This window comes from Poecilia latipinna, unplaced genomic scaffold (assembly GCF_001443285.1).
Source record: "Poecilia latipinna isolate Pla-1442-1.1 unplaced genomic scaffold, P_latipinna-1.0 Scaffold102, whole genome shotgun sequence".
Classification (NCBI taxonomy): Eukaryota; Metazoa; Chordata; class Actinopteri; order Cyprinodontiformes; family Poeciliidae; genus Poecilia; species Poecilia latipinna.
In genome coordinates, this window is record NW_015112718.1 from 155,178 (window position 1) to 166,094 (window position 10,917).

At 39.3% G+C, this 10,917-nt stretch overlaps 1 protein-coding gene across 1 annotated transcript in view; it reads left to right on the forward strand.

The window, feature by feature from the left end:
- LOC106944166 (ATP-binding cassette sub-family A member 1) overlaps positions 1 to 10,917 on the forward strand; it is a 194,754-nt gene that overhangs the window by 145,044 nt on the left and 38,793 nt on the right. The window contains exons 40-43 of the mRNA XM_015027397.1: positions 1,059 to 1,182; positions 3,280 to 3,409; positions 4,621 to 4,744; positions 10,682 to 10,744. Of these exons, the coding sequence (XP_014882883.1) occupies positions 1,059 to 1,182; positions 3,280 to 3,409; positions 4,621 to 4,744; positions 10,682 to 10,744 (441 nt within the window). The remainder of the gene's footprint in view (positions 1 to 1,058; positions 1,183 to 3,279; positions 3,410 to 4,620; positions 4,745 to 10,681; positions 10,745 to 10,917) is intronic.

The window sequence follows — 10,917 nt, forward strand, 5'->3', positions numbered from 1 at the left end:
AACTGCATATTGAAAGCTCAGTCATGCAAACTAATTTCACCTTGCAATAACAGACACACACACACACACACATCCATGAATGAAATATGGGACATTAATGGACTTTACTTGGAAAACTATGGCACAACTTACAACATCCTGCAGTACCTAATCTTTACACCGGCAAAAGCAGAAATGATGAATTTTTAGTCTCCTGCTGCGTACGCGTGAGCTTTGAAGACTGCGATGAAGCAGGATGCATAATGCATGAAGTTGGTTTTGAACACCAAGCCACGGCAGGTGTATTTATAGTTTATCCTTGCTCTTTCTGCGTTTTGTTTTCCAAACTCCGTTTCTCCTCTGTGTTGTACTTAGGTTGTTACAAGCTCATTTTTCTGAAGTCATTTTAGCTCATTACTGCTTTGTCCTTTATTGGGATCCCACATAATTTCCACCATGGGGGTAAATATGTTTGGTAGAGGAGTAGTAAAATACTTTGTCAAGGTAAGACATGCCTTTAATTTGTTCCTTGTTGAACAGCGAGCCAATACGGTTTTGCTCTGTTTTCGGTGTTTTCTGTCTTGTTTATCACATTGTCTAAAGAATCCAAAAAAAGAGGCAGATAAACAGAGTTCTCATCTCTTGGGTCAGGATGTTGCCTTTCCCCCTCAGTTATGATTTAAAAGGCGAACATCTGTTTGCCTGAGCCTCAGCTCATCCATTTATTTGTACATGTTTTTTTCCCGTATGTGGGCCTTTTCACAGATCACACAGTATGCTCCCCACTGTCAAGTATGGTAGATGAAACTTGATGCGCTGTGCTCTCTGAACGCGCCATTTGGAGCTCTGCAACACAACCGTGCTCAGCGTGTGAATGGAGTGCAGGGTGTTTGTTAATTATCAGCGACGTCTTCCGAAGTTCTGGCTCCTCTCGCCCTGCTGATTAAAGATTAATGTTCAACATATTGTGCTTGGGCTACACAAAAACCCTACCAGAGCAAATAAATATTAGAAAGTTCGTCACGCCTCTGATGGGTTTGTTTTCACTTTGTTTTTTTTGTTTTTTTCTTCTTCAACAGAACATAAAGCGCATTAATGACATAGTGAAGCAGGTGCTTCTGATATTCCCACATTTCTGTCTGGGCAGAGGTCTTATTGACATGGCCAAGAACCAGGCGACTGCAACACTTTTCATCAATTTTGGTAAGTACAATTAAGTTCTCAGGCTATTAGGAACTATTATTAAGTTGGCATCCAGTGGTAGGATTTACGAAAAAGCACTCTTCCTCTTACACACTGCACAGGAGACTGACTGCTTGTGACAAAAACTACAATTTCAAAAGCTTAAATGCCGTCACTGCTTTTCAGGAAATCAACCAACTTTTTATCCTTTCTTTCTTGCAAAGCAGAATGAACTTTTGTTTTTGTAAAATCTGAATCAGTTGGTTTTGTGCATTTTTGTTGATATACGCAATGAAATAATGCTTCTTCATACACCAGAACATTGCCCCGATGACTTAAAAGCATCCTAACACGTGAATATTTTTTGTCAAATTCAAATTCATTTAAACGGCACAACAAAGAGGAGGAAGAAAGTACTCAGAAAGAGAATGCACTCTCTGTCTGTGGGAGGAAACTTGACACAAACTAGAGTGTGAGTTATCTTGAACAGTTTGGCTGAAAGGAGAACAGATGAACGCTAACAAACAAACACTGAACAGGTTGGTGAGAACAGTAAAACATACATGCTGAGATCGGAGAGGGCTGCTTAAAGCTACAGGGAGAGAAGAACAGATTGGGGAAAAAAATTTAGAAAGAATATTTACCCATTCATTTTTGAAGGGTGTGTTTCTCTTTTTTTTTTTTTTCTTTTGACAAATACCTGGGTTCCATTTATTAAATGTACAGAAACAGTTCTTGCGTTCTACTAAACTAACAATGGATTGATTTATTTACAAAGAAAGGTAAAAAAAATGATACAAATAGATTCAATTTTACAGAAAAACTACTAACCATATTCGTACTGTTAATACTAATGTTGAAGGTTTTGATTTTTGAGGGGATGTTGCTCAGATAAACAAACTCAAACTCATTGAGGACTAACACTTAAAAATCAGTTTGAACAAATCTGCAGTTACTCAGAATGACTCGGTGGGGTCCTTCCACTCACCTCCCCTCCCCGATTCTGACTATATTTTGAGCATACCAGAGGTCTAGTTTGATAAATATGGGGGAACCATGAACTGGTTCGAAAACAGTAGTTGTTCAAATTGCAGCTCGCCTTATAATTTGAGAATGGCGTATGCCATGTGACCAACCGTGTAACACCTTAAACATAAGAATATTCGGGCATAAAAGAAAAAAAAAAACCCAGCATGCCTTGGGTCTACTTGTGGTCACAACTCCAAGTAACACTAAAGTAGTACACATACCCACAAATCATTCTCAGCCCTTCCCAGAGAAACACTCAATTCAACCACAGTCCTCATTTTAAAGTGACACCATACTATTTCTTTCAAATAGCTAGCTCTCCAGGGGGGGGGGGAAATGTCTGACCGGTAACACAGCTCCCAAACCTCTACTAAAGCTCTTCTCTGCATTTGAGTTAAATTTAGACGGGAGGAAGGGAGACAAGTGGCACGGTGGCTGCGGAGGTGGATCTGGGGTCGAGGGGGCTGTCAAGAGGCAAAGAGGCACATGAAAGAGGAAGAGGAGTCTTATCTGTCGAGAGATGGAGCAGGAAATAGCAGTCTGAGGAATAATTTGCAGTGGTGGCGGAGACCAGAGAGAGAAAAGCAATCACAACTTAAAAGGGCTGGTGTGAAGAGGGGCTATTTACTAGAGAATGAGACTGAAAGCGCTTTCGTTTTCTTGTCTCTCATTTCGCTCCTCCCGCCGCTTCCCTTGCCCCGCCGCATCAGGCTGGAAGGAGGGAGAAAGTTTGTGTCGAGGGCTGTCACCGCTTTACTTACGTGTTCATCCATTAAAGACCCTCACTTATACAAAACAAATACAGGATGTCAACAATTTTCTCAAATTACTTTTTTTTTTTTTCTTTTTAATTTTGGCTATTCTGTCTAGAGCTTAAATGGCTTCTTAAACTGCTGGCTTCAATAATACGTCACGGATAAATTTACTGAAGACACGCCATAATTTGGCTGTCTGTGAAATGAAAACGTAGCAGTTTTCTTTTTTACTTCAGACCATTTTTACCTGAAAAAAACTTTCTGACAAGATCTAGACATGGACCTAAAATGACCCATGAATCTCATCGCTGTCCTCATATATCCTTTGTTTTAGGGGAAGATCGTTTTAAGAATCCACTGAGCTGGGATATGGTGGGAAAAAATCTCCTCGCCATGTCCATTCAAGGAGCTGTGATGTTCATCACCACCATTCTGATCCAGTACAAGTTCTTCTGCAAACCCAGGTGACTCTTAGCAACCTTTTTAATGGCATCCCCCTTCCCCTAGGTACAGTAATATCAGACAACAATTAAGATGTGAAGAGAAATTTCTTATTTAACCAGCCCCCTTGGTTACTCTGCCCAGATAAAAATGGATGCTTTATTTATGAGAGCTTTGAAATAAGTTTGGCTGTTTTTCACTTAAGTAGCTCAAACGTAGCTACCTAACTGAAAAAGGTAGCACAGTGACAAAATGTTCAGTGTCATTGCGGTAACACTGAACATTGTTGGGGTGTTTGTTTTTAAGTTTGCTACTTAAAAACAAAGGCACGACATTTTGTCATCAAGAAATGTAAATAATGTCTGCTGCGTTTGAGCCAAACAGTAGCAATTTTATTCAAAACTTTACGCCTCGGCGGACACCAGCGACTGAAGACAAGGCCACTTATCTTGTCCCACTGGGATTAATTTTTGCTTTGAAATACAGATCTGATGGGACAGTGGAAAAGATTAATGTTATGTGCAAGTTGTCCAGTAAGGAGTTTGCCTATCACTGAAGCTAGCCAAGCCTTAAATATTATCTGAATGCAAGCATGTTGTGGCGAGCACAACGATAACATCAGCGTCCATAGTTCATATTTCTGAAAAACCGTTCTTTTCAAAGACGCTACATGAATGATCAGGTTTTCCTGAAACACTCGAAAGCTGAATAGGAATATTAGCACTATGGGTTGTTCAGCACCAATCTGATGAGTGAATGAAGAACACATTAATTTACTGAGTAGTAAATTATAAGTAGTAATTTAGTATTCAATAAATTAATGCATCTAAAATGGGTTTTGGATTGAAAATGTCGTCTATTTTATGTAATTTTTGATTAAAATGTGATTAATTGTGTTAAATAAATTACAAGCCCTTCCATTAAACTGATTAAAAAATAAAAGTGTTTTGCACGTTTGTTCCACAAGCAAACTACAAATCTTTGCTATCCAAATAGCAATATCTGTTTATTCGTTCTGCGACTGCATTTGGGTTTGTGGGTGTGAGGTTTTTTTTTTTTTTTTCAAATTAATGTTTCCATGGAAACTAACCCTCTGCAGCTCATGAAAATTGTAGGAATTGTTTTCACAGGGTTTGAACTTTGACCGAGCCAATTTATTAGGTTTATTTTAATATTGATAAGCAGAAATAATCGCAGCCCTCAACTTTTTTTTTTTTTTTTTTTGTCCAATCAGGCTTGTAACACCAAAGCAGTCGGCTACAGAGGAGGCGGAGGACGTCGACGTTGCCCGGGAACGCAAGAGAGTGTACGAAGGCAGAGCTGTGAACGACCTGTTGAGGATCAGTGACCTCACAAAGGTATTCGACCTTGATTTCTTTTTTAGTCTGTGTTATTCAGTCTTTTCTATAATAAGTCATAGAAAAAGATTTGCAGGCTGGTTTGGACAACAAGGCACAGTCACACAATTTGAATGCACTTTGGCATCGTCCGTTTTCAATGCGAGAGCCACAGGATGCTAATTAGTGCAGGAACACACTGCCTTCAGATGATCCCCAGCTGCCCATCTTTTCTTGAAATGTGGCAGTTTTGTGTGTGGTAACATTTCATCATGAATGCCATAAAAAAAAATAAAAAATTTTTTTTGAGTCCTTTTTTTTTTTTTTTTTTTTTCTCTCTTTCCAATCAAACATCAGCAAGGTACTTTGTGTTTTCCCTTGAGGATCCTCATTCAATATTTTTTTTAATATATTTTACATCAAAAAACATGTATTTTACATTTTTGAGATGCATTTCACACACAGCAACCTCCTCATTTATCTTCACCTCTGGTGAAGATGTGTGAAAAGGTTTCAATTTGTCTTTTATAGCAGTAGTGAAAATTTTTATTTATTTATTTTTTCTATTTACTGAGTTGAAAAATACAGTCTTAAGTAATAACACTTTCTAACAACTACTAGCATCCCTGACAGGTAATAATGAATAAATAGCATATTTTTTCATTTGGAGTTTACTTTTTTAAGATGATCAAAAATATGTCTAGTACGTAACCTATGTGTCTTTGATTCCTTAGGGTATAAATATGGAGTAAGATCAGGCCTATTTTTATTACCTACTTTTAAAAAATGGGGAACACAAAGGAACATGAAGCAGAAGTAACACAGAAAATCTATTTCTGCATGTTTGTACATTTGTTTTCTGTGTTCATGTATTTTATTGTTAAATAAAAACTGAAAGCTTGATTTAAATACTACGCAAAAATATACGAATGTCTGCTTTCGTAACACAACAAATGCCTAAAATTAAATCAGGTAAGCATAAGACCTTCATATTAAAGACGGAATGCAAAACATTCGTATTTGCCAGTATGCCAATAGCATATTTTGCCAATAATTTGCCAATAGTTAAAATTTCGAGCTGTTTTAAATGAGCCAGCTCTCAGAAAGGAGATGAACTTCCCCTCACTGGCAAGGAGTGACATCTTCAGGTCACCGTATCTCCCTAAGCACAGTCTGGGTGAAAACTCGTAGTTGTGTTAATAATCATGGATGGTGCTATACAGTATGTGGCTGACTTTTCTTAACATGTCTCATATATTATGTACAGTTCAAGTAAAAAAAAAAAAAGCAAACACATTTATTAGAAGTGGGGAAAAAAACCACATTTGCAATGGCTGTTCCCTTAACCCAATACCTTGTTGAAGTGTTTTTTTAAGGTTAGTTTCAGCATCTAGTCTTCTCAGTTACACACACCTCTCACCAATGAGTTAACCAGATGAACGTGACATAAAGTTCAGCTTTCCGCGTTCAAATCCCCAGAGATTAATTGGCGTCCTGTAGGTAAAGCCTTGGTAGAGGTTGCAGTTATTCAAAAGCAATTCATTCTTCAAATGTGTAGCTCAGGAGTAGGACACCAAAACATCTCCTGATTTATAAATACATCATTGACAAAGAAAGCAGTCACCCAATAGTTGAAGTAAATATAAGCCTGCAGTAGCATTACAAAAACTGGTCATTTCTCCAAAAGAAATGAAAATACGAGACTGAGTTTGATACTGTAGGTCATCGTTTCTTGAAGAAATTCAACAAGGACTGACAGAATCTAAGAGATGCTCCATCCCTCCAGTTGATCATCTGGTTTAGTAATCATGTTTTTAGCTACCGTGTTTCCCCGATAGTAAGACACCCCCGATTGTAAGACGTATCGGGAGTTTCAGGGGGGTCGGCTAATATAAGCCGTACCCCGAAAGTAAGACATATGTCTTACTTTTCGGGGAAACACCTCTCATCTAGCTGCGCGCCGCCTCCTGCCCACGCCTGTGCCGTCCCCCTCTCCATACGTCAACGCGCCGTCCCCCTCTCCATATGTTCATTCGACATTCGACAATTTTTTTTCCAATATAAGACATACCCCGAAAGTAAGACATAGTGGGGCTTTTGGGGATAAAAAGAAAGTAAGACACTGTCTTACTTTCGGGGAAACACGGTAACAACAGTTTGGAATACATATTGTTGGAGCTGGAACACCATTTTATGTCCGTGAAACTGTCTTGTTTTTAAATCTGAATACATAGATGATAACCATCCATTTGTTTGAGGCACTTCCTGCTTCCTCTCTTCACATGGTTCTTACAGACTCTAGTGTCCACTTCTTCAATAACAATAGAAGCAGACCCATGTATAGTGAAGCAGTGAGGTTGTGGTTTTGACGTACCAATGACTGTTTAAAGGTTGTGTCTTGAGTCAGCACAGTTTTTTAGTTTTTCAACTCTTTATTATGGCGATATGATTCCTATGTAAGAATTATTACTTAAAAGAATGTCAGAAAACTAGACTGCCACTGAAGAAAAAAGCAAAGTCCAAGGATGACAGAGAGGTTGACATTAGACTGGTTTTGTTTCGGTGTTGGTTCTCTGGCCTTTAGTTCATCACAGTATTTGTGCGTCTCTGAGGCGGCAGGATTAATGTTTGCTCCACTGGCAGATGTTCCCTCCCCGCAGGCCGTGTGGCAGCAGGAAGTGTCACCACAGCAGCCTCAGTTGCACTGCTGACGCCAACAGTTGGCTGATCTGAGAGCCTTTCCCTCCTTACCACCTTTCCTTCACGTCTCTGCTCCCTTGGTCTCCTCGGTCTCACCGTACTTAATCTTTCGCGTATTGCTCGCTCGCACAGTTGGCGCCGCGCTCTCAGGGATAATTACTGAACAAGTGCTGGCTGAAACAGTTGGAGAGGAAATGTATTACAAATCATCTCTCAAGGTGAAAAAAAAAAAGAGAAGCTTGCATAGTTGTTCCTCTTCAGACAGGATTTATGTAACTTTTTGGAGAATAACGCCTCATCGGTACAACGAATGACTTCACAAAACTTCGGTTTCTGATGAGGCGTAGGCAGCGCTCGTACACCTTCTCCAGTGACAGTCTGCGTCTGAAATGACACATTTTCCGTCACTGTAGAAAAACAGCAGTTCGTTGGCAGAAGGCATCAGGATTCTTCATGCAGTGCCCTCATTGACTCCCACAACAGCTGTGGCCCATCCATTTGAGAGGTGGTGGTGGGGGTGGGGGGATTAGATAACAAATTGATCAATGAGCGCACGGCTTCGGTGGCCACACACCACAGGCTACACCCCGTCATAAATCCAAGCATGCCTCTGAAGCGATCGACAGCACATCAGTCATGTGTCGGATTCCCGATTCACCCTCCTTCCTTCCATCTCCTTTTTCCTGCTCCTCCAGACATCAGAGTTCCCCCCCCCCCCATCTGCTAGCTTCCACTTAGCATTAGCACCTCGACTGTCACCGGTTAAGACTCTAATGGATGCGTGTCGGTCTGAGAGCCCGTTATTGGGATGCCGCTGTCAATTGAGCGTTCCAGACGCTCATTAAGTTGACGGGGAAGTTTTCGGGAGACCTGTGACAGATGTTTGAGCTTAGAGGATGAGTGGCACCTTGGCGTGCTTCAGCTCAGCTAATGCGATAATGTTTGCCCTTGGACTTTTAGTGGCACAAATCAGACACGAGCTGGCAACGAGATCTTTATTGAATGATCACTAAAATGTTACCTCTCTTTCTCCTGGGTGTTTGCAAAGATGGAGAAGTAGGTATTTGCTATCCAGCTGAATTTATTATTATTATTTATTTTATTTATTTTTTTAAATTTTTCACTTAAACTTTTTAAAGAAAAATAAAAGATGAGTATTGAATTTTTACTTCCAACCATCTGCCTGTATGTTCATCCATCTAAATGACTAAATGAAGTCATTATTTGTTTTGAAGAAACACGTCTTTTTTTTAAAGAAAATAAAACATTTGAAAGAGAAACCCAAGGAGAGCTGTTGACAAGAGTTTCGCTCTCAAAAATATTGTCAAGCCAAGACGTGACACGTTAGCATCTCCTAACAAAGATGTCTGAATACTGGATTTAAATATAAAGGTGCTTCAAAATAGAAGTAATTCAACTAGATGTGCACACCTATGCACATCTTTTGTTTGTTTTTTGGTGTAAAAGTCACATTTGCTGTGTTTGAGTTTCCAAACTCTCCTTGTTAATTTACCAAATGCTAACTGAGTTTTCTTATGGATTTTTGGTTGACATTCCATCGCTCCACCTTAAATGAAAAAGAAAAAAAAGAGCTGGTACACAAAGCAATCATTCTTCATAGCTCTGAAGGACACAGTCTTTGTTGTAGATTTCAATTCTTTTTCATGTTATATCATTGTCAGCAAGACTTTCTCATCTAACCACCTGCAGCAAAATAAAACTTTGGATTGAGCATAGAAGAATTTTCTTGGAAAAGAACACTGTGTCATGCACTAATTATATTATTATGTTGAATACAATTCAGCAATTCTAATTCCAAGTCAGTGTTATTGCAATCCATTGCCCATACTGTTTTTTTGTTGTTGTTGTTTTTATTAGGTAGATATAGTCTGATTAGGCACATTGATATGGAGCAGCTTAATGAGGCTGGTCTCGAGCCGTGGATGTTTTTGTGTGAAGTCTTTCAGATTGACCTGAAAAATCCCAGCCATCTTTCATTCGGACTACAAAGAGTCGGAATGAAATGGCTGCGTTCAAAATGTTTTAAAGGTAAATGAGAGAGAAGCGACGGATCCATAATTAGACAGGTTTAACAAAGCTGTACTTTGTGTGAGATGACTCATTAATTTTCACTCATGCCTGTGACGACAATGTGCCTTTGGCAACTTAGGGATCCTGCTTCAGATTCTTTGAGCATCCTAACCAAAAAAAAAAAAAGGAGCACTTCACATGCCCTGCCCTAATTGACTTTAAAAGAGAAGCATCCTGATAACTATGATGCAGATCCATGGTGGTGTTTCAATGTCTGAGTAGTCCGTAATTTACACTCTGGAGGCATTTTGGCCCAGTCTTTTCTACAGAATTGTTGTAATTCAGTCGCATTGGAGGATTTCCAGCATGACTGACCCTTCTTTTTTTTTTTTTTTAAGAGGTTTGTCATTTAAATTTGACTCAAGTCAGGGGTTTTGAATAGGCCACTTCAAGATCTTTACTTGCTACCAGGTGATTTTAGTGAGTTCTAATCCCAAAGGGTGAAATGCAACATAGTTCAATATGAAATCTAGGAATTTATTTGAAAATTTGCACGTAAACTTGTGCTGCCAACTTTAAAAAAAAAAAAAAAATTAAAAAAAAGCTTTTTAAATCACTTCCTTTATTCATTTTCATACAAGCTGGTCAGAACATCTCTGTTTTTTAGGGTATGTTGTTTTGTTTATTTATTTTGCTCAGTTTGGTTTCCAGTCTGTCGCGCTGAGAACACTAGATGTGTTTGAAGAAAGTACCCATTAATAAAATACTTCCAGCTTGTGAGCGTTGAAGGTTATTGAGGCTGATAAAGTGCTCCTCAAAGTCGAGGCAGATTACCTTCACAGGCTCCGTCACCGCAAACACTAATTTAAAAGGAAAAAAAAAAAGAGAAAAATTCAACTTTTCCGTTCTGCACGTGTTTTTCAAATGTATTTGGAAAGCCTTTCCCCCCATCTGGCTTCTTCATAGTTTTCCAAGTGATCCATTGTATTTAAAATGTGTTTCCTTGACTTTCACAATCTCTCTTTCCCTTTTTCTGCCACCCTCTTCTTCTCCCCCTCGCCTTTTTCTTTTTTTTTTTTTTTCTTGCTGCTGCTATGGTCTATCGCGCTGTACTCTCTCATGCCATCCACTGTTCTGTCTCCCTCGCAGTCTGCTCCCCACTGTCCGCCGCCTCCCGCCTCTTCTCTGGCTGGTTGGTTGATTCATTGTATTGTCTGCTCGCTGCAGGTATACCCTGGGAAGAAAACCCCTGCTGTGGACCAGCTATGCGTGGGCGTGCCTGCTGCAGAGGTGAGCCAGATGCTGCCGAATTACACAAGCAACTTCTCAACTGTAAAGTTTGTGTGAAATTTGTCAACCAGGAAGACTTTTTTTTTTTTTTTTTTTTTTTTTTTTTTTCCCACAATTAAAAATAAAATTTAACAATCAAAAAAAAAAAGGGGAAAAATTTTTTTTTCTTCTCC